The 24,842-nt window shown below is 42.3% G+C and overlaps 1 protein-coding gene across 1 annotated transcript in view; it reads right to left on the minus strand.

The window, feature by feature from the left end:
- Positions 1 to 264: 264 nt before the first annotated feature.
- LOC124154265 overlaps positions 265 to 24,842 on the minus strand; it is a 297,186-nt gene continuing 272,608 nt past the window's right edge. The window contains exons 9-14 of the mRNA XM_046527881.1: positions 21,121 to 21,233; positions 20,230 to 20,392; positions 18,994 to 19,270; positions 7,076 to 7,478; positions 4,701 to 5,180; positions 265 to 2,427 (exon numbers count right to left, since the gene is read on the minus strand). Coding sequence (XP_046383837.1) covers positions 1,536 to 2,427; positions 4,701 to 5,180; positions 7,076 to 7,478; positions 18,994 to 19,270; positions 20,230 to 20,392; positions 21,121 to 21,233 — 2,328 coding nt within the window. The 3' untranslated portion in view covers positions 265 to 1,535. The remainder of the gene's footprint in view (positions 2,428 to 4,700; positions 5,181 to 7,075; positions 7,479 to 18,993; positions 19,271 to 20,229; positions 20,393 to 21,120; positions 21,234 to 24,842) is intronic.

Genomic DNA, 24,842 nt, shown 5'->3' on the forward strand with positions numbered 1-24,842 from the left:
TATTCACTCTTTCTTTAATTCATCTCATCCAATGAGAATTTTCCTCTGTTTAGATAAAACATGTGCAAGTTGACAAGATGATGTGTGTTTATGCGACTGCGTAGCCCACGAAGATTGAGGCAACATCGGACATAGTTAGCGATTAATCAAGCAACCTTCAATCTATCTTCATAACTAACTAGCCTTTGTTGAAATTTCCAGCTTCTAAAAATGGAACTGAGTGAGGTCCGCTGATGGGAGTTGAAGAAAATAAAATATGCATTATACTTATATCTCACCACCAATGGCTCTGAAGAATACCATACGTAGGATAATACATATCAATGATATTCTGCTCTATCTTTATTAATTTTCTATGTACACTGTCATACAGGTCCATTTTAAAATTTTCTCTTTATTTTAAAATCTCGTAATACCCTTTCCTTGGGGTAAAAATCTATTCCCAATCTACAGAACACTTTAAGTTTTGTCAAATGTTTGTCAATTTCTTACAGTTTTCCCATTGGAAATAACACGTCACTCCTGGTGGGTGATGTCATTACAGTCTCCGAAAACCCACTGACTAGCCATTGAAAGAGACAAAATCATGTTTGAACTGGCTTATTTACAGAGATTATCATTATCCTGTGAAACCAAGTGGAACCATCATGTTATTGTGGTGAGGAGGAAATTGTGTGAGCAAAGAGAAGGGTTGACTTTTTGAGGAAATATCTAAGGCAGTCATAAAACACAATGGTCTTCCTCGTCCTCAATAGCATTTAAATGGTGGATGAGATGAATGGGAGGGACGAAGGCAGAATGACAAAAGTCACTCGTGTGTCTCTGGCAGCTACTCAATTGTACTGAGAACTTAAAATATCACAGGTTTAGCACGCTAGGGTATTAAAAAAAATCACGGGAGAAAACAATTATTTGTGAAGAGGAAAAAATCAGCTTATCCCATTCCACTATGCGATGAGAAATTCACTTCTGAGGTGAGGTAAACCTTTGAAGACGGAGGCAAGGTCCAGATGGGAGCACTCATTGGAATTTAAAAAAAGTATTTATCATTTGGTCAGACTTCACATTTGTCAAAATTATTTCTCACTTTGTTCCATTCTACCACGGGTGGGTTTTGAAAAAGAATTGACAATCTTTTCACCGTTGTCTCTGTATTGACAAAGGATGAAAATATCTTTCATGAATTCACGAAGCACTGTATAAGCAAGTGACTTCATGTGCAATCAAGTACATAGGTGCAAAGGTATGAACACTGAGGGAAGAAATATCCCCTAAATATATTCTTTGATCTGACAAGGATTTCTGCAATCACTTTGGTATTACTTGTAGCACACTTTACCCGTAATTAGGAGGTACGGGTTTGAATCCTGGTTGTGTCATATGATGTTTTTCGCGGCGAATTTCTTCCCAGGGCGTTAATACTACAACTCATTTCCACAATCAACTTAGACTCGTTATGCCTTTGACTAGAGGCCTCTTCCAGCGCACTTCAGCGTGGTTCAGCAAATTTAGCCGCGAGCCGTTTCGGCGGCATCTCAGACGGGCTTCTTGAGGCCGACGCTGTCCGCCGTTATCACGCCGTACTCGGTGATCTTGGCCCTCTCGCTGTCCTCCTCCTCGTCGTCCTCGTCCGCGAATCGTATCTCCTCCTCGTCCTCCTCCAGCTCCTCCACCGGCGACTTCTCCACCCTCGTCTCCTTTTCCGACCCCCTCCCCTCCTCCTCCTCCTCCTCTGAGCTGCGCCTCAACTCAGACATCGTCAGCGTCTCCCCCTCCGACCCCGCCTCCCCCCTCCTCCCTCCTCCGGCCTCCTGGAAGTTGGCCCTCGCGTACGACGCGTTGATGCAGTAGTAGTCCCCCCTACGGCCGGCCGCGCCCCCTGGGGGCTGCGGGGACCCGGGGGCGCTGAGCAGGGCGTCGGTCCCTTCCGACGGGGGCGCTTGCAGCGTGGAGGCGGATGACGCGTTCGACGAGGAAGAGCCCTCGAACGGGGGGATGTAGACGAGGAAGGCGGGGTCCATGCCGAGGTAGGAGCCGGGCGCCGCGCCCGCATTCTGCACGTTGTAGTCGTAGTAGTCGAACTCGAGGTCTAGCTCGGAGGCGCCTCCGGCCAGCGACGCCTCGGAGGTGCACTTGCCGTCGGCGGCCCTGGCGGCCCTGAGCAGCCGCCCCCGCAGGCGACCGCCGTTCGAGCCCGGGCGGGACATGTCGGGGGAGGTGGCGGTGGAGTCGGAGGCGCAGGGCGAGGCGCCGCTGCGGCGCAGCAGCCGCTCCCTGTTCTGCTTCTCCTTGCACTCCTTGGCGGGCGGCACCGCGCCCTGCTCCGCGCCCCCCTGCCGCGCCTCCTGCTTCTTGCCCGAAGAATCGGCCAGGCGCCACGTCTCCTCCAGTTCCTCGCGCACCGGACTCACCGACCCGTTCTGGAACCTACGAAAGAGAGAGACACTCCATTCAAAGGTCTCGAGATCATTAGACCCAAGGACATTCGCACTTCTGCGTCGCATACTACCTAGCTGTGCGTAGGATTTACCCGTTCCCTATTTGGATAGAAAACTGCCTTAACTAGGAAGGGGTGTTTCATATGAGCTCAGAGGCCCAATGATCTGTTCGCACAAGTTGCTTTAAAGATACTCTTTCCTTCTCTTTGACACATTCGCTTTCACTTTGAGAGAGGACTGTCGGAAAAAGGAAGTCTCCTCTCTCGATTCCATCGTCCAATCTACCTTTTTGGAACGACAACCACGCGTTCAAAATTGAAACGAGCGCGCCGCGGGAGAGACAACTTTCCCAATGAATCGCCAATCAGACGATAGCTCAGCGCTGGACTATTTTACAGCGAATTATGGAACTTTAGTTGTGGATAAAATGAATTTTATCTTACTGCTGCTGAGTACCTATTCGTATGGTAAGCAGTTTGAGAAATAGTGTGGACAGATCTGGACCGATGAGTCCTGGGTTTCAATCAAGCGTATGGCAGCTTAAGGAATTTCTGAATCCGGATTCACCCAATAGATTCTTAGATCCAGTTGCCATTAGTCCATGAATTACTCGGCTATTACGATCATTCGTAATGCGGGGTATCCTGAAAAAAATCTCTCGAATTTCGAAGGAAACAGCTGCTCCGCGCGTAATCCGTCATGGTGGAACAATTTAACTGAGTGCTCTTCATGCTATACTAGTGCACTTGAAAAACTGCATGTAAGGTGCAGCGGGTTCAGTGAATTCCATAAGTGCTCTCGCTAATTGAAGGTTTTTATTCGAATCCTCCCCCTCATCGACTGTTGAGAAGGTGATGAAAATATTCGCGCGAAGTAAGGTGTGACATTGCGGCTCGGTGGATAGCACAGTGGTCTTTGCAGTGGCCCAATGGAAAGCCCAAGGTCCGTGGTTCGAGTTCCGGTCCAGGGAAATTTTTTCTCATGGCAATTCATGTATGGATGTCATTCTCAATTGAGGTGTCTTGGACAGTGCCATGAGGTACACCGTGTACCATTGCATAATAGTAGGGTTAATGTGTGAATGTCCCTCCTCCTCAAACCTGGGTGGACTGGAGGAGAAACATTCACAAATCTTCCTCGTTCATTTTCAAAATGAAATCTGTTCTCATTTAAGATCAATGGATACAACGGTGCTTGGTCCCCTTTATGAAATTCACGTCCTTTTCTCGATCGACCATATTGCCTCAAGAAATTTAAAAGCAGCGAGCACGATTTAAGGGAATCCTAGTTAGCGCAGATTATTTTTTTTCTAGCGTGGAAGAATTTCCTCGAATAATAAGGCTAGATAATCATAGGTGGGCAGAAAGATTTATTTCCGATATCTTTCATAACTAATACTGTTACTATCGTTTCCAAAAGTCTTTGCGCTTCTATGCTCCACTCACGAATATTTGTTAAAAACTCTTGAGGGTTGACGCACGAGAAGTTAGGTTCTCGCCGGAAGAGGTCGTCGAGAGCCGATTGGGAAGGCTAGCGGTGGCCCTAAAATACGTCTAGCACTAGATCTGGAGCTGTGCAGCCTCGCTCGCACCGATCCGAGTTTTATCCTCGGGGCTCCCAGACCCGAATTGCAGCTCTTCTCTCTCTCTCCAGAATCAGATTTAAGGCTGCCTTTCTTCGGTGATGGCTCATCGACTCCGCGGGCTAGGTGACTGATGCTGCGGACATAAGAGGAGGAACTCTCAGCTGGGTGTTTAAAGCATAGCTATCTAGCGAATCGAAATTCTCTGTCACAAGGGGGAAGTAGTTGGAATTCCCGGTCGTATGATAACATTAAACGGACAACATTTTGGAAGGCGGACGTCTATAAGTAGTTCCTGAGCTGGCCGTATTAAGACGTCAATGAGCTTTACGCTTATTTTTCCACCAGTGTGCATTTCAGCATCTAGTGCTGAGGAATTATTTCGTACTCGCAATTCCCACGATATCCACTTCTTCCGACGTCCTCGCGATACGTGGTTGCATTCACGTAAAGAAGGGACACTGTCAGTAACCGCCAATACTTTGTGCTGAATACATTCGTTTACACTGGAAGTACGCCTACTTTAAGTAAGTGCTGGACTGTATGGAAGACCGCCTAGATATTCGAGTGCCGCTTACTTTTTAGTGATTGCAGATGCCTGGACTGGCTAGTGTGCGGTGTTAGTGAACGTGAATCGATCACCAGGCGAGGTGGATCGAAGGGGAATCGAATCCTCTCACCTCTGCATCTTCCTCCTCCACCACTGCTTGCCCGCGGCGGATATGCTCAGCGCCACTCCGCCTGTTGCCTCCGGAGGCGAATCGCCGGCCGCTCCCGCCGTGGACGCCGAGGCCGTCGCCGCGAAGAATGAGAGGGAGCGCCGGAGGAGCAGGGGTGCGGAGGCGGAGAGGCCGGGGGCCTCCCCCTCTGCAGCCGCCGCCGCCGCCGCCTCCGTGGGGGAGCTGGGTAGCGAGATGGAGCTCTGTGCCACGGCGGAGGCCTCCGGCTCCAGAAGGGGGCATGCCGATTCGCGCCACTCGCGGCGCCCCGGCCCCGCTTGGCGCCGGCGCCTCCTCGTAACCTCTTGCTGGGCCTCCTCCTCCTCCTGGACCACCACCCCCCGCACCCCTCCCCGGTCCGCCGTCTCCACCCTGGCCCTCCTTCCCTTGGTGCCTGCGGTGGGGCGCAACACCTCCACCCTCGGCAGAATGGCCCTCGCCCTGCAACCATCACGGGATCCATTAGTCAAAATTGAATTCTCGAAATAAATGTAAACAAGAGCTGTTCTCGCCTTCTCAGCGTGCAACCGAGGCTGAAATTTTAAAATCCCAGATCGAGTGATCTCTCTGATTTCAAGGTGTTAATGGTTGAGTCCAACGAGAGCGTTTTCTCCCAGTTTTTGGTATTTCGGTTCGACATATTATTTCCATTGAACTTTACACTCACCAAGATGGAGACGAACAAATATTTCATTGAAATCTATGTGTATGTATACAGTTTATAACTTTTTCGTCGCCCTTGGTAATATTGTAGTTGGAGATTCTGTTGGGAGACTCTAATGCCGTACTATGCTTTTGGTTACCGCACAACCACCCAGTGAGCGCCCTAGTTCGCAAAGACTCTATTTTGGATGCACTTCTTGACGGAAAGCTTTCATGGAACAGTTTTGATTAAAAGTGCAGAGAATATCAGCAAAATTATGATATAATCTAAAGGACTTGGGACATTAGCTCTTAAGTGTGAACTTATGAATGGATGAACGATTTTGGTGGACCGGAACGGACAATGTATGGACCAAATTAGTTCAATTTTGTGTTCATGCATCCGCACGATTTGGGTGGTGACATGGTGAACTTTGCGTCCATGCATTCTTACGTTACCTCCAACGGGTTGATGTACCGTGTAATAAGGCCTTAACAGACTGCCTTTCAATGATATTTTGTGGGAAATGTGAAAGAAATTTTGGTCCTTCGGCGACGGCGGCTAAGATAGGTTGAATTAGTTGCTAATCCAAATATATGCACATTCAAGGATAAGGATTTATTGGAATTTAGTTTTCCTTAGTAAAATGATAGAAATTGCTGGAACTATTATGGATATCTGGAAAAATGAATTCAAATGGAATTATATTTTGTGAAACTAGACTGGAAGATGAAGTTTTAAAAGAACACTAAAAGACGGCACAAACAACCCAAGTTAAAATATTTATTTTGTCATCAGGTGATGTTTTCGGTAAAATTATTTCTTTAAGTTGAGTTATTGAGGTTGACGGGAAAGGGAGATTAGGAATGGAATCTTTGGTGAAGTCTTTTCTATTTATTTTTGAGGTTATTATGAATGAGTTGGAATGTGGACTGCGAACCGGACGGAGACTTCCTCCCCGCCACTCCACAGAGAACAGCCTCAATCTCCGAACAAATCCTGCGTTTCACCTGACCAGAGGGCGTGGTTGGGAGTTGGAAGAAATCGCATTGCAGATATCCTCTCAAGTAGGAATTTATGAATGGGCACGACTCCAGGGTCATTGAACTCATTTTCATAATTGGTGCGAGTTAATGTCTCGGGAGCAACTCGAAATTTAATGTGCGTATTCATTTTGGAATAATGGATAAATATGCGTAAATATTTCATAAATTTTTGGCTGATAAAATACACTGATGAATTCGAAATTATTTGATTCGGTAGTTTGAAGTTCTATTAATAAATTGCAAGTGATGAAACGAGCGTTAAGTGATGAGTGGTGATTTGTCTCCTCTCAAGGCCGTGGCGATCGACATTCAAACCCCCTACCACCGAAATCTTAAGGGATGGTGTATTTAAGTGAACCCCCCCCCCCCCAAGTGAACCCCCTCCAAAATGAGCCCTTCTTCTCTTCAAATGGAGACCCTTCCTCTCCCAAGATTTTTTTGTGGCCACGGCCTTGACCTCCTTCCATTCCATAATCACCTCATGTAGGTACATGAGCGTCTTCCCAGGAACAAATACCAAAAAACAAGAGATTCGCACAATCCTCGGATGGGAAACTTACGGCTCGTCGTGGTCGTTGGACTTGGAGGCCTCCTCCCCCTCCTTTCCTGGCTGCTGCTCCCCTCCTCCCCCTCTGCCCCCCTCCCCCCCTTCCTCTTCATCTTCATCTTCGTCAGACTCCTCCGTCAGCCTCATGTGGACCTCTCGCCGCTCCCTCCTCTCTTTGCTCACCGACAGCTTCCGCAGGGAAATGACGTCCGAGACGGAAGTGACGCTGGTCGCGCTGCCTCCTTCCCTGTTCCTGCCAATGAAGCACTTCGTGTCCGAATCAGAGTCGGACATTTCCTCTTCTTCCTTTTCCCGCTTTTTAAGTTCCTCGTTGAAGCGGCGCCGGCGGAGGATGTAGTTGAGCGCCAGGCCGCCAGAGAGTGCCAGGAGCGCGAGGATGAATGCGAGCGCCACGGCGTGGACGGAGAGGGAACTACGAGGCATCGCTCTCGTTGTTGGCGTGAGCAGGATGTCTCGACCAATGGCGGATGCGGACGAGTTGGCTGCGGAAAGAGAGAGGCAAAATTTGAACATGGTTCGCAGTAGGACACGGGGTGCGCAGAATAGGCTAGCGTCTATGTCGACGCATGTTAAGCATTTTTATTCAACCTAGGACGCCAATTGCGCCAACTCCAGTGATCTAGCAGAAGATATTTACGTTAAATAAAATTTATATTCCATTATTTTAGGCTAGGCAAAGTTATTGAACCCCAATGGGCTCCTGAAAGTGTACTGAAAAATTCTTTCCGTCAATTCATGTGTGGCTAATGGTTACTTTCGCAAATTGAACTGTATTCTAGGCAAAAGTTAACGAAAAAGAGTAGAAGAATTCGAACGGTTGCGAAACCAGTAGGAACGCGACATTGTGGGAAAATGACGTCACAAGTCATAACGAATATCTGGTGCATTGTTTACTACGGCAGTCGTTGGTGTTGAACTGCAGAAAACACTACTGCTACGAAAGCTAGGGCTTCTGTAGCTCAAAATAAGTGGTAATTTGTGCGGATGAGTTATAATACCTGATTGAAAACTCGCCTGAAATAGTTTTTGTCATGGAGCCGAAGGAAAATAAAAGGTGAGAAGCATAATTCCGACATGTACGTTCCGATATGAATTAGTCTCCTTCTTCGGTTTTGTTTTGCAATGGCGATCACTTAAACGTATATACATCTATAATAGATTGTATTCAAAATCTTTAAATTCAAATATTGAGAATGGACTATTAGTATAGTAAACTGAAGGAGTAAAAAATGCAGATCTAGGAGGTGCAACAATGCATCGTTACTCTGACTTAGGGATTGATAGATAGAATTTGTATATTTTAATACAACAGCTTTATATAATTGTGTATAAATATCTTTGTGCTAATGCCTATTTCAGTTGGAAGATGAAATGGAAAACTTCATGTACCCCAAAAGAATGGGCGGACGTATTCGTCTTAGAAGGGGTGTCCGAATCTCAGAATTCAATCAAACTTTGTAGTGTTGTAGTCCATCGAGAGCTGTCCTTGTATAACCTCACACAAGAGGATACATATAACCTACAGTTTAAATGAAAAATGCAGGTATACAGTTAAAGGTCTAATGTATTCTCGTACCTATAAAGGCATGGTTACATGATACATAACACATACAAGTTAATATGTGAATTCCTGAATGATTTTTGTGGACCGAAACGGAACATGTACGAATGCATGAACCAAATTAGAACTAGTTCAATTTTCTTTTCATGCATTTGCACAAGTTGGGTGGTTACACGGAGCATTTTGGCGTTCATTGTCGCGTTCATACATTTTTACATTAACTTGTACGTGTTAATGTATTTTGTAACCAGGCCTTAAGAGCCAGTTATAAACCAGGAGCCGTAGTACAGTGGTTACGGCGATCGCTTTATATGATGATGTCCCAGGTTCGAATCTTGCCAGTGACTATTTTTTTCACAGCTTCTTTCTACTTCTTATTTTACAGCTATTCATCGACATTCCATGATTTTCACTGAAAATTTTTTTATGCGCGTAATTTTTTCCATGTAGACAGCTGCACAAATCTATGTAGGCAGGTATGTGACTACATGCAGGCTAATACCTACACCAGGTTACATAAGATAGCACTCATGCAGGTATACAATGACGACTTTATTAAATTTTCACTACGGTTAAAAAATTATGGTTTCAATTTGTCATAATGACTCGTGCGTCTTAATTCTCCAAACATTTGCCTTGCTGCTCCATATACGTATTAACTTCATAGCATATTCAAACAAACGGAATAAACGATCTCCATTAGAATCTAACGTTGGTTAGCTATAAATTCAGCGCTTAAGAGATGACGCTACGCAATCGAAGCAGCTCAACTGCTAAAAGTTTTCCTCCGTTTCGTCGTTTGGCGGCGCCGAAGATTTTACTCAGATTTTCATATTTTTAATATTATGTAGCGACTAAATGCGTTATTTTATACACTAAATTTAATTTTTTTAATACTCCCCTTACCATACGATAAGCTAACGCAAAAATACAATTATTTTACTAGATACATTTTAGTTCATAGCCCCATTTGAAAAAGAAATCTCGGGCACTTCTCTAGGCTGATATTGCTCGAAACACGCCGCCGCCGTCTGAGGCTTCTTCGTCAAATTAGAAGATCAGATTTACTTAGATAAATATTGATCAATCCAAAATTTTAGGAAAGATTGTAAGCTAATGAGAGAACTATAGATATGTCATGCGTAGGGGATGTAATAGGGTAGTTCCCTTCATCAAAGAAAACGAAAGGCATAGATTGCGATTCGTTACCCACCATTAGTGTATTCATAATATAAAAATTATTTGGTTATAGCAACACCGGTTTAGACGAATGGCAATGGTCAATTTCATCCTCATTTGAAAAAGGCCAGATTGGCGCCCATGCGATGCCACTCCACGTGACGTCACAGGGACCTAGATGCTATACGAGTAGTCAGGAGTTTTATATCGTCTGACATTACCAATGCATGCACGAGGCACAGAGCTCAGGGAAACATGTCTCAATAATCACCTATTAAAACTGCCTAAGGTCGGAAAGTTTTCTTCGTTTGATAGCGTATTGATAATCCTTATTTAAGCCAAGCGCTACCAGCTAGCATGGTACTCTGCTACCTGCTAGCATCCTGCGTCGTATCAGCGCTCAAAGCCTCGCCCCAAGGTCACCTCACTTGCGGCAGCGGGAACCAGAATGACGTCACACGGAGTTTTCCCGGCATTCATACTTAGCCGTCGCGTTTTCGCGCGCTTGAAAATGTTCACTTTTCATTTAATCGCGAAAAATAAATATAGTCATTTAAAAATCTAAAAGCGTGAAATACCTACTCCAGGAGTAATAATCTTTCGATTTAGGCAATTAAAAAAATAATAGGAAACCACCCTATTACTATGCGCAATTGAGCAAAACATCGCGAAATCTGCCCAGAAGAGACATCTTATCTTCATAAATGGTGCGAAAGAATAATCATGTAAAATATCAACGGGGAATTTTTAAAATGCATCGCAGTATAGGCGTTCCTCTTTTCCCCCTTTAATACCTTTATTTTCAAAGTATGTCATAACGTTTTCTTACATATGGCATTCCATCCGGTACGTGGGCATAGTAGAAACTTAGTCCGTGGCACGATCACGAATGAAATGATCTTAAAATGATGAGATTACGTCATACTTAAGGCTGTTTGATAGACCCCGCATTACTTCTACTATAGATAATATAGATTCAGTAACCAGACGAATGATTGGAAATATTTTGACTATGATATAATGAGTCATGTCAGTAAAAATATTTTTAAAGCGCTGGGTGTTGTTCTTATTTTAACATTATTTTCTGTACTATAATGTAAATCATAATCGTGGAAATGCACTTAGCTATTTACGAAATATGCTTCTCCTTGAGCTACTTTTTTAATGTGAGAATTTCGCTATTTTGATGAATAATTTGTATGTTACTGAGAAATATTGAAATCATTCTGAAAAGCACTCTTAATGCAAGGGGAAATAAATAAAACTTTCATGCCACGTATGTTATTCCTCGTCATTCGAATGCAATAACTTTAATGAGCCTTTCGATATCAGAAGAAACATCTTCTCATCAAATCGGCTGACTTGAATCTTTTGATTAAATTTATAAAGAATCTTCCTTGAAAGGAGTTAAAATCACTGTCCTTGATAGTTCCCTGAATAGTTTCAGTTTGCTTGGAATTGGCTTTTTTTGGCGACTTTGCTTCAACTGGACCCTCACGCCCATAATTTGTATGATATTGCCCATTAAACTTCATGAACTTGTTTTTTAAGCAGATTACTTTATATTACTTTCTCTATTTACTGGTTTATGGATTGGTTCATGATTGAGAATATGAGGCGTGTGTCAATATATTTACTTCCATCATAAAAATATGAGAAGATCAAAGGCGTTAAGGATAAAGGGATCAACGTGCTCTATTAGGATAATATGCAGCACGGGTTGTGAGCGCTTCAAAATCATTAATAAGGTTTAAAATGGAGGAATGTAGTCGCATTCTTAATCATCACTGTCAGTTTTTTACTGTTGGTAATCTCCCGGAATCGCTATTTTTCTATATCCGTGTTGCTGGCTGTTCTTGAAGGTAAAATAAGAGAATTCTCCCACACCTATCTAAGTGGATGATGTATCGCTCTCTGCAATTCTTTTTTACGAAAGGTTTTCGTCGTCCGTTGCCATCATCCTTGCGACCCAACGTGAAACGAATCGGTGGCCTGGGCAACGTACCTCATCAAATCTCTGCGCCCAGCGCGGAGGCCAAAAGTCTCCTGCGCATTAAATTGCTATCGGGTTGGTCTGGATTAAGAGTGAGAGCTCTCTCGAGGATATATCGGTTTTTTGCTCCCTTGAAGAGAAGTGGATGCTTTTTTGGAGCTGCTATTTATTTATACAGAGCCCCGAATTCGTTCCCAACGGGCAGTCATTGCTGCGGTTGTCCCCACACCCTCTTTCTTCAGCCTACACATCAGCTAACAACCGGAAAATGTTGAAATTATTGAGCGTAGAAGGGACTCAATCAATTTTAAAGTGAGCCATTTATTTCAAAGTTAGCAGGGGTTTGATTGTTGTACAACTAACATAAGTCATTTTTAGTGATCCAAAACATTTTCTCTCGAAAACTTCCAGTATAATGTCGTCTCTGTTATTATTACCGAAATGAAAAACTTTGTTGTAGTCCACCAATTTATTAAACCTAGTTAGAGGGTACCTGGTACCGTGTACCTGAGGATGACGCCGCTGCGTCGAAACTAATCGTACATTAAAATTAATTGGTGGAATGAAACAAAGTTTTTCATTTCATTAACATGAGAATAAACTTCCACAAAGTTGAGTCTGAGACGAGAAAGATTGTCTCTCTTAGATTGAGAATCATATCATTAGAAACAATTTTGCCGATTTCAGTCGTTCAAGCGCTGAACTGGATTGATGCGTTAAAAATATTTGTTTTCCGTAGAATACCTAAGATAAAGTAAAATAGATGCAGGAATTTTTTACTATTCAGAAGGGTGGAAATAATCATTCTATCCTATGAATTTTTTTCCTTAGCTTAAACGATAGACCCGCTCAATATTTTGAGTCTTTCTTCGTTTTCAGAATCGAGCATAAATAATGGAACGACGAAATTTGCCATCCCATTGTCCCTGTCTGCTTACGCGACCCTTCAGCAGCAGTCGCTAATCCTCCTCTTACCTATCCAACTCTAGCCGTCGCGTCGGTCGGATCGTCTGCCGCTCGTGGCCACCCAGCGCCCCCTCCAAGGGAGTCCCGATCCTTATGCCTTGTTTCCACAACGCAAGCTCCGTAAGGGTAATGAGAGGATCTACTGTTCATGCATTTCATGGAATCCATCAGTGCGACGATCCGTGATTTCGAAAAAAATATGTGAGGAATGGAGAAGGTAGATATCGGAGAAGTGTGGACCAGTCAACTGAGAATGAGGAAATGCAGTCATCTGAGCAACTAAAATCACTTAAGTAGCGGTACCGTTTCGAATTCTAACCCGCGACACCCGACATCATGGCCCAGCCAGAGGTGTGCGTGCCCGTCTCTAAAAACATGTCCACGCCGCGGTGCCGACGCCGAGTCTGCTGAAATCAGCGTCTCTCAAAATATAGTCTGTAGTAGGATGCTTGGCCGCTATTTAATTTTAGCTTCGCACTTTGTAGTTCTTGGAATTCGATCTTTGAATTGCTAGTGACGCGACGCAGAGACCATCGTCAGCGGCGATTGCCGGAAATAAAATGCCCGGACGTCGCTGCCATCGAATTTCGGCACACTCGCCTACGGTGAGAATCCAGGCGCGGACTTAATCAAAGGAGCCATGGTCGGGGCCATCTGGCATAAAGATGGAAGCAGTGGAAACAAGGCGTAAATACGGATTTGGATGGGCAGGGCCTCCTCTCCCTTGTAAGGGCGTGCGGGAGGGAGGATGTCGTCATAACTCGTGGCTTTCCGAATCTCCTCGCTGTCCAATCTGTATGCAAATGATGAGCGAGGTGGGGTGGGGGTGAGATCGGGAAGCAAGCAACAAGGAGCGATTGGGAAGTGTGGCTTCCCCCAACGCGGCAAATCCCACTCAATTCCCTCTCTCTCCATTAGGATTAATAGTGAAAAGGTGTTACCATCCCTGAGGAGGATATATATAAACCCTCCGGATTAACCCGAAAGAGAGATTTCAACCCGAAACATTATCTTCCGGGGCTAAAAGCTCACTTCTTGTTTGTATTTGAATGGGTAAACTCGTATTTACAGCACTGATTCTCGTCATTAAATTATTGCAAGTTAAATTCTCCGTTAGTCGGGTGTGATTAAAATAGTCGAATCGCATAACTATGGTTTTAATCTCTCAGTCACTGTGATCACTCATCTGATCACATGTGGAAAGGAGGCCGATTTAGTCGTTGCCAGAGCCAGAAATGCCATCTTGGAGTAGTAATAAATCGAAACAGTATCGTATTGTAAACCAAGAAAACTGTCATATTGTGACTCTTAAAAATATGAGTTTTATGCCGAAGAGTTTTTCTCCCAATTTTTAGGTCAGCCCATGGAAAAGTAAATTTTAACTAGTATCCAGTGGACAAACTAAGCTTAACATTGAATGAAAACTCCTCAACAAATTATACAAAGTATACATACATTGTTTGTATACTATTATCGATGTGTCGTGATAATATTAAAATGGTTTCAGTGTCAATGGGAAGTTAAAATGTATGCCGGGAAACGCAATCGTATTTTAGAGTGACTTTTGGAAAGTAGCTTTCTGAAAACGTCGCAACTAAGAAGTCTGTGATTGGTAGAAACGAATCGCCTCTTTAGCAGTGGTCGATTTAATTCATTTAAGTGGTGTACTGATGAGTTTATTAAAGAGTTACCAAGGTTAGGTAATTCTATTTTCATTTGATGGTGAATTGTGGTCATGAAGCAATGTAGTAATATCAAAGGACATAGTTTCAGAATCATCATTCTTTTTAATAAAATATAGCGTCAAAAGGTTAATCTTTAAGATCAACTCATGACCCCGGATGTGAGGTTTGCCGGAGCCGTGGAGGATGTCATCAAACAAGAGTTATCTAATGGTGGGCATATGGTGAAATATGCTAGAATTTAAGGGAAGATAGGGTCAGCGGAGATAATTTGTCGTCGAGAGGGTCTTAGGGCTCTAGGGAGCAGTCGTCCGGATGATAATGAAAGGGGAGGCGCTGTGTGCCCGCATAAATTTGCCTCTGCGAGCGGGAAAGGGCGCACCCTCGTCCTTCTCCCCAAACTCCGAATGCGGCGACATTCGCTGCGGAATGTGCGCCTATCGCAAGCAGAACATAGAAAAATCCCTATCCCTGCGGTTATATATTTGAAGATATAAGTATGGGATGTTTACATTAATATAATATGCCGAGCATAATTTCAGTGAATTGCCTGAAAGATTTTCAGGATGATAAACTAATTGTTATGGCATTAAGAAAAGAATGCTTCCTCGTTAGCATGGGATTGCTTGGAAAGTAAATGGATGGGACCTCAAGAGAAATAATATGAACTATATATTTTATGAATATACGCTCACGTGGAACTTTAACATCCGCAATGTCTCGTAGATCCCTTACAATTTATGTTATTTTATTAATTCAGAATATTCATTATTCTAAATAAAATATGGGGGCATCAAAAAGGATTAAGATCCTTAAGATCGACATGGAGCTCATGACCCCGGATGTGAGGTTTGTGAGGAGGGGCCTCTCGACGTATTATTGCTGGAAATTGCATTTTTTGCAAAATGAACTCGCGAGGGAACGAGAGGCACACTCTCCCAAACGACGAAATCTGTGATATTCGGGCCCAAGAAGTTCAGGACGACGCATCAATACCGCTCGCTGTGCGTTCTTCATTTGTCCTTTCTTCTTGACGTTTCATTCGTTTAAAATTTACGCCTTCATCACGGAATGTTCAGCGCATCTTTAGTGAGCTCTTTTCAACATTTACCAGGTGCAGTATCTATCATCGTTGAACGCGTATCTAAAATGTTAAAATTACTTAACCATAGAGAAAATTGTATGTTAAAATGTTCATTTTTAAGATGCACTTGAATATTGTCAATGGTCTGCTATAATTTCCCTGAATATTTCAAGATAATAGCGCGTGAAACAAAAGAGGGTCACAAAAAAGACCAACCGAACGGGAGTGATGCGCCATCTTAAACCTTTACTTTTGTCACCAACACAAAGGCAAATTCCGCAGACAAATTTCACTTTTCTCCCTACCTTAACGAGAGAAATGGTCTGGGCTGTTTATTATCTTAGAGTTGAGATAAGTGCGTAGGGGGTGGATAAGCTAATAATACCCTGTGGGGAAAATTGTGCACCCATCATATCACGTATGTTTCACTTGACGTTGGAAATTTATGCATGAATGAGCCCCGGAGGAAAAACTAAGCGCATTTCATAATGAAATACAATCTATATTAAAACATGTAAACATAAATCACCTTAAATAGATCACTGAGCTTCCTCTAAATTATTTTTTCTTGGCACCCAAATGTACGGCAATAGTGTACCATTCGCTAATATTATGAAAGCCACGTGACACAATAGCATGTTACCATGGAGACATTCGAGGTACCTATGTTGGGCACTGAGTTGTGACGTCACCCGCACTCCAAAGTCCTCACTGTAAGCCTATTGTTAATTGAAATGCATTTCGATTGGTCAGTGTTGGTATGCGTACAGTGTGAAATGGAGAGGCGGTCGAAAGTGGTGAAAGTCATGGAGGAAGTGAGAGGTGGGCAGGTTGGAGGGGCGGAAAGTGAGAGGGGGGTCCAGCGAACGGGCACACACTGCGAACACGATAAGCGGATTAAGGAGATGGGGGAGGCAATTATGCGGCCGTTTATCTCCCCGGCTCAAGAATACCCCTCAAACTCACTCCACTCCCTCCCTTCCGATAGGTGGAGTCACTTTCCCTCTCTGCGCGCCACACGGCGGACGCGTGTGCAACTATCCTTCAGGGTTAAATGGGGTAGAATCAAATGTCCACACCTGCGCGCAAGGACCTACGGGAGGAAGCGCGTGATTGTTCAATTGTTCATCTCAAAGTGAACAAGGGAAAAGACACTTCGTAAGAAATAATTAGTCACGCATCAAGGCTTTCATTAGTGATACATCTAATGATTTCTAATTAATATTACAGGTTATGATCTCTGAAAAAAACCTGTACCCCTTTTTCGATTATTTTAAAAAAAATGAATGTTTCTAAAAAGTAGCTAACCTGCATCTGCATAATAGCCCGCAGTCCATCTCAATATTCGTGTGGTGGTAATGCTGGGATACTAGCCGTGAAAAAATACTACAATGCGATTTGATTACTGAGTCCCACCTAGCTTTTATTAAAGTCAAATATTATTAGGGGGTAAAGAAAATTCCTATTCCTATCCGTTCGGTTAAAAATATGTCTTTTTAATCGTTTCTATTGAGTCTAAAAATATACGAGGTTTGCTGGTGATGCTCTCATATCGCTCTCAAAGATGTTAACTTAATCTTACTTAATTTCTCAAAGCATCTAAGCCTAGCACGTTGCTTCGGGGTCTAATGCGGATATTTTTGCCGGATTCATGGAAAATTTGTATAATGACCGTAGCAGTATACGACGAAAGTGAGAATGTGTGAGAGATGGAATGGATCGTAGGAAGCCGCTGCCTTCCGCCGTGTTGAGGCTCATCTGTCCGAACGGCGAGTGGAGGCGCTCACGCGGCTCAACCTGTTTGCTCCGCTGATTACGATCCACCCGAGCGCTTTAAGCCTCCCAGCACAGGTGACGTGAGCGTTTGCTTTGTTCCCTCGACGCTCCATAACTACTGGGATAACATTTTGATGAACGACACCGCAGAATGTAACTCAAGATCGTTGAGCACTGGAAGTAATTGTCTGCCTTGTTTTGACAAACGACACTTGAATTTGTGCGCATAAAATTTTGTTTCTTTTGGAGAAATAAACATCTGCCAATAACTTTCCCATTAGCGCAACTCGCTGGCAATGGGTTGGTGTCAGATACGATTCAAGCTTTAGGTTAGACAAGGTTACATTACATACGTAATTATAGGTCAAGGATGAAGCTAGCCGCGCCACGTTATTGGAAGGCGACGTCCGTATATGGTGTATTTATCAAATCAGTTGGAATTCCACAGCATTAGAAAAACTACGTAAGTCTTTTGGAATCGTGTCAATAGGAAAATGTTCTTTATTAGTATAACCAGTTGTCATACAGAGGCGATGTCAAATATTTATTTTATACATTGAATTCTTAAATGGAATAAGTCAAATAGGTAGCTATAATTCCAAGAGAGTCCATATTATTCAGTTTAGTATTTGTACAGAAAAAAATGTATGTGCCATTGAAAAAATTAAAGTATTGTAACTGTTAGTACTAATGTTATAGAATGAAGATTCAGTCGGAGAAGCTAACATTAAAGGGAACTGATGAACGCTTGAAATTGCTGATATTTCAAATGTATATACTTCAGTTAATTGTTATCTACCGCTACTCACACAACGATTTATTGATGAAATTATGGCCAATTGAAGGTAAAGTGGAAAATATTGCTATGATAATTTTTTATAGTGCTTCAAGGCATTTCAAGGCAAAAATTAATGGAGGGCCAGAGGCTCTAATCGGCATCAGATTATTTTTATGCCGTAAAAATTCATTTTTCTCCTTTGAAGAAGAATGATAACTTTGTTTATAATACATAGTATTAAGGGGGGCTTGATAGCTTAATAGGTAGAGCTTCTTATCTAAAGTTTCCTGGTTCAAATCCCGGTTGAGACCTTCGGAAAACCCCAACTAAAATCCTCGTAATGCGAGGTAGCGCAGGAATATTAGCGTCCTCCCATACTCTACGAATGGTTTACTCACCTGCTTGTGGCTGAGTCTGGTGTGAGCTCTACCCTCACCTACGCGTTGGAAAATGTATCCCAAAGCTACCTTCGGGTTGAATTATTGATTGAGTGAGAAGGAACCGTAAAATTTGAACTAGCGGGTCTTCAAGGGAAACTCTCTTCACGCCAATCAGTCTGTACGAACTTGTCTGTACGCTTGAGAGCCAAGGAGAAGGAGGGAGGGATGGATTTGAAAAGAGTGCGTGATGGGGCACTTCGCAGAGGAGGATCGAGTCCGTCTCGATGACGCATTGTATTTCACATTTATTTACATTCCCTAAAATGTCCGCAGTGCGGCGAAAATGATCCATGTGTTCTCAATATTTACTTTTAAGTATTGAAAATAGTGAGAATTGAAAAAATTACGAATTTGATGTACTACCACATTATTGCAAATATAAATTTCTGCTGATAGTCCTTATTATAAAATACTACTGCGTGAAATTCGGGGCGCCCTACCCGCCAGCGATGCGACTTTTGTGGGCGTATCAGGTGACAGCAAATGCATGATGGCCATCTGAGTAATCCTGACTGGAGTGGATGGATGGATGACTCACCGAGCACCTGGTGCGCATGCGCGAGGAATCCGCCGTTGCAGGAGGCCTCGAGTCGCTCGAACGAGTAGAACTCGAGCAGGAGGTGCGGCCCGGAGGAGAAGCAGAGCGCCTGGGTGCTGTAGGCGGGCGCGCCGCTCGCCGCCGATGACGAAGATGGCAGGTGTAGCACGAGGCGCGAGGAGAGGGAGTCTCCGTCGCGGGCCTTGAGCCACTGGCGACGGGGACACGGCAGCAGCAGACTCGACACCGTCAGACCCACCACGTGGCCCGGCTCCGCCTGGAACGAACGCAAACAGCACATGCAGGAATGGCGGGGAGGTTGCGTGCATTACAGGGGGAAATCCCACGTCCTGGATGCTACCCAAACTACTATAATTAGATAAGGGGATACTATTGCCGTCGGTATTCAGGAAAAGAAAGTTTTTCGTTAAGATTATACTTAGAATTAGAGTGTTATCCCGTAACATCATCATCGTCATTGGGAGCTCATTGCAGCGGTGCTAACAATAAAAATGAGGAAATTTGCGTAGCGATCGCGTGGAAAGAAGTGCATACTGTGGGAATAAAATTATTTAACCATCGAGCAGACGTATGCAAAGATTTCTATGCAAAAAAAGTCAGTCACGGCTGGAATTCATAAAATAATAAAATACAATTATTAATGACTATAAATAGAAAGTATGTTTTCCGTTTCTTAACGAACGCATTCTGAAATAGTACATTGATTATCCGATTCTAAATAATGGATTAATTTCAATGTTTTATGGACATTTAAATCTGAGTCTGGAGAAAATGGTATTATTTATGGATTATCAAACAATAATACATATGATATTTGAAGGAAATACCCAATGTTGCACCTTATTTTAAGAGAATTAATGTACGTACTTTTACGGCGAAAAAACTACTCAGTCAGAGAACAAGATTCGTGTGGGTACTGCAGCAACCAACCTCATTCTACACTAGTGTAATAGCAATTCAAATAAACTCTTGGCATGAGAAACCTTAATTAGTATTTATTTCCTTTATTGCTTTCTGATTAATAATCGATAAAAAATCGTTCTTGTAAATCATACGCAGTGAAACCAGTCACTCAGGCTTATTAGATGAATTACTTGTGCTGATTTCAGGGGGAAATACTTAATATTATGGTTGTTGTTGGTTACGGGGGTAATTAAGTGAGAATTTATGTTAAAGAAAGATGGATTAGCAGTGGTGCATAATGAGTTATGATACCTGCAGGAGCCAGAAGCTTCTCCCGGGGCACGCCTGCGACGAAGAGGCGATGAGTCGGGCCCTCGGCTTGATGGGCCCCGCGTTCCTCGACGACCAAGACCCGGCCACGCCCTGAAGGTGCACCACGCATCCACCGCAGCGGCAGTTGGGCTCGCTCCCTTTCCTGCGGACATCAACACCAGGTATGTAGGCACTACGTAATCCAAACCAGCCTATTTATGCATTTTACGGAAGTGATATACTTGGGAGTCTGACACAGCTGTGCTACTGAGAAAAATATCAATTGAGTGTTGGCAATCTTCGAGATGGTTGGATTCCACCATCATATTTTTGAAGAGCCACAATTTGAAGAAATCTGCGTTTTTAGTGTTTTAATTCCGTCATATTTTCTAAGACCTCTCAAAGCAAAACGGTGATTTTTCTATGCAACCTTGAAGTCTGTTTTGGAGTGTCCACAAGAAAATTTCCACGGAAAAGAAGTATAGATTAGAAATTCAAAGAGAAAATAGTGTTTTCATCTAAGAGAGGCGGTTTAATCTTGAGAACAAATATTAAAGAAGTTTGAAGTCGAAACACCTCGATGTAAAAGGCCAATCAGAGCTGTTTTATTTAGTATTCGAATAAATAAATAGAAAGTTTCAGCTTTGTACATAGAGCTGACATTAGGTTTCGAAATAATGATCAAAAATGTATTGAACACTTCCTAGGTAAAGAGCCGTTTAAGCACCAGTTAACTCATGCGATGCAATTTCGTTCGAATGAGCGACGCGGGAAAGAGCGGAGGCGAGAGAAAGAATAGCGCAGGGCCAAAAAGGGTTTGTATGGCGCGTTGGAGGTCATCATTCTCTCCTCCTCCACTCTCTCACTCTCTCATTCCACACTCGAACCCACCTGTTTGCATCGTCGGTGGCGCTGAGTGCCAACCCGAGGGGACACATTTCCTGGAGCTCCTCATAGGTGACGCCAGCGGGCGGTGGACAGATTTCAGTCTCCAATGCTGGCCCCTAAAAAAAAGATGTTAAAATACATTATTTCAGGGTTTATGAGGGGATGAGAATGTAAATAGACTGCGGGACAGAAATATATCTAATGATATTCTTTCCTCGAACTAATAGGGATAGCAGTATTGCACAAATTATGTCATAAATTGCTACTCATGTTGTTACATTTCCTCTTTGCTGCCCTGTTTTTCTCTTTATCTTCACTTGATTTTACGTTTTGTTATTATGATCTTTTTTAAATTAATATTTATTACATTTATCTTGGGAGTGTGATTTTTATATAAGCGTAATTTTCCCCTAGTCATATGTGCTGTTTGAATTGTATTGATAATTACATGGTAGGGGCATGTATCGCTCGTATTAAACTATTGCCCACCTCACTTAATGCTTTTTCCGTGGGGGAAAAGTGAGGGACTGCTTAGTACTCATTACCTACCTAACACCATTGACATGGCTAGCAGGTTACCATGGAGATGAAAATGTACTGTGTTTCTTTTTTTTTCAATGGTCAATAGAGGTGATGCTATTACTTAGGCAGGTTTGAATAGAAGGGTAAGGTGCAGATATTAGTGTTCAAATCTTCACCCAATGATTTGGTGATTTCTTAATTAAACACCGCGTATATTTTACGTCCCTTACACTCTCTTCTCTTTGTTCCCCTCAGTTAATTAAGACAAAAGGGGGAGATAGGGGAGACTGCGGTAATGGCGGTCACTATGATTTCTCATAAAGTGGACGACGCAGAGTCAAACTGATTGGTGCAGTCAACTCACGACAGTTTATGGATACACTTCGGAAGTGCTCGACGCCTTGCCTATCGTAAATTGCCTATTTTATAGGAAGGACTGTTTCGACGTTTTGCCTTACAAGAAAGACATTAGTTTAATCCACTATCAGCTGTTACATTTTACTTTTCATAGGACGAGGCTGATCTCACAATCACAAGGTAAGCCATATTGTTCTATCACGTAGCGTTTTATTAAGGTTTTAAGCACTGAAATTTGTTTTTTTAGCCGTTGGATGAAAACATGCTGTTGGGGGTAATGGCAGTCTCTTTGGCAACTGACCGGCATTACACCACCAGTACTCATATATTTTTTATCGTATGCATCAGAAGGCCAGAAAATAATAAGGAAAACAAATAAAGCTAGTAGCGTGTAGCAGATCTTCAATAAAAAATTATAAGAAAACGGCTGCTATTGCTAAAAGGAAAAACGCAACAAAAGAAGCAAAAGAAAATGAGCAGGAAACTCTTTGAATCTGACTCAGACACTTCTATTGACGAGACAAAGATTTCTGAAGAATTATCAGAAAGTGAGTTAATTTTAACGAAAATGAGTAAAGAAACCTTTTTCTATTGCGAAGACACCGGAAAGATGGATAAGTGTTGTGCATAATGGGCACATCAAGAATGTTCTAGATGGAACACTCCTGAGGGGTATTTATGTGGCATGTGCTCCGAAATGTAAAATTAACTTAAGCTTCTAAAAGCTCATCAACATATATTAGCATATTGGCAATGCCCATAAATTTTTCAACCCTTTTTTTACCTAGGAAAGATTTTTTTAAATCATTGATTTCATATTATGTCCATTCTTCCATTTACTTTTTTTAATTTCCTAAATGCGTAATCATTTAAATAAAATTAACATAAATATTTCAGTTTACGTTCCTACGTCAACGAAAATCCTCATATTTCTTATTTTAAAACCATTTAGTAGTACATGTAATGACCGACTGCCACTACCCCAGGGTAGGGGTAATACCGGTCAAAGCTGATTTTGCTATATTTTTCATTTTATCAATAGCTAAGGTTAATTAGGGCTCAATTGAGGTCTGCAATAGGTAAAATATGCTACATGTAAGCGATTCCACACGATTGCGTTCCAAATTTAAAACTAAGTGAAGCCTTATACACACATTCCTTTAGGTAGCCGTCATTACTCCAGTTTCCCATACATCATGACACTTTGAATTCAATGCAGATGAACGGTCCTCAAGACCGCATATTAAAGTACGCGTAAAATTCTTTAAGTTCCATTTTTCACCAGACGTGTTTCAGAGCTTTAAATTTAGTAAATGTTATTTCATATCACTAATGACGTGAATGATAGTGAGAGGAATGATAATTCTCGGAAATTTTGTCATCTTTTAAGTGCACCTCTTGAATTTGCATCACCTGAGTTGCCAAAACTCTATCATTTGACTCCTTTATTATTTGACATTGGCTTTTATAGTTCAATCTACGCGTCGTCAAATAGGGCCTTCGGGGGAGACTTTCGAGGCTTTTTGAATTTTTTTGCCCTACATGTCTTTTTGTAACGGTACCAATGGTGCACATTCTTCAAGAGCGGGTGATTGCTTTGAAATAATTTTTTTTCCGGTGAAATTGAAAGTGTAAATTCATGGAGTATTCCAATTTCAATAGCACTCATAGTGTTAAAAATTCCTTTGAATTAGCCAGTAAACTACAGGAAGAGAAAACTCCGAACAATTGTGTGTTAGTGTCATTTGACATAGTGAGTCTGTTTGTGTGTGTGTGGAAAGTGGAAAGTGCAAAGAGTTCATTCACTTCACATCTCATAATGGATCTCTACAAAGTATCTGCCTCATCCATCCAATTAATTTTAAAAAGTCTGATTTCTTTGAAAAAAGATTTTTCCTGGTCCATCTGTTTCGCTCTGTGAAGTAATAAAACAAAAAAACATAAGCATAAAAAACAAACAAAAACAAACAAAAAACAAGAAAATAAACATTGGTGGTGAAATCCACGTTCATCAGAAATAATGCATTGCAAGGGAGTGAAATACGAGGAGATATGCTTTCCCGGCGAATGAATTGCGTAAACTCTTTTCGGGATTCCCACCGGGTTAATTTATCCACAACGGCCAACGTTTCAAACTCCTACTCGAGGGTCATCCTCAGGATTGAATGAGTGAATTTGTATTTTAATTTTATGCTTTCGTGCATAAAAGGGAGTTTCAGGAAGGCCATATTAATGAGGAAAATTTGGAAAAAATGAAGTATCTTATACTAAATTAGTTTAGGGAATCGTGATCGAGATCATGTTCGGGGCGCGCAGTGAAAGTCCGTCATAAATATTATTATTAGCATAAATACATAACATCAATATGGTGTACCTATTTAATACGAGTTTACCTAACCTTACAATCCACCCTTTCCATCGATCCATCACCCTAGGGTATTGATAGTCCGTCTCTACGAGGCGATCCTATAGAAATAAATTTTATTGTATTAATTCAGGTATTACTGGTTATTATAGACAATCAGTATAAATTGCGCATGAATGTTTAACTATCGAAAGTATTTTAACGGATATCAATATATTGCATACTCTATGGCTAATTTGGATGCTGTTGACGTTGACGTAATTCTCAATATAGAATACGTTTGCTATTTCTACAAGTCTTTCTCTAACGCTCATAGTCAGTCCATTGTCGTCCCTCGCAGTCGTTTAAGGTTATGAATTGAAGGATATAGACTGCCATAAAAAAATTATATGAAAAATATTAGCTTTCTATGTAGCACTCACACTTGTTAATGGCAGCGTATTCGTAATTATTCTTAATTTTGTTGCTTTAATATCAATTA

The sequence above is a fragment of the Ischnura elegans genome, chromosome 1 (genome assembly GCF_921293095.1).
Source record: "Ischnura elegans chromosome 1, ioIscEleg1.1, whole genome shotgun sequence".
Lineage (NCBI taxonomy): Eukaryota > Metazoa > Arthropoda > Insecta > Odonata > Coenagrionidae > Ischnura > Ischnura elegans.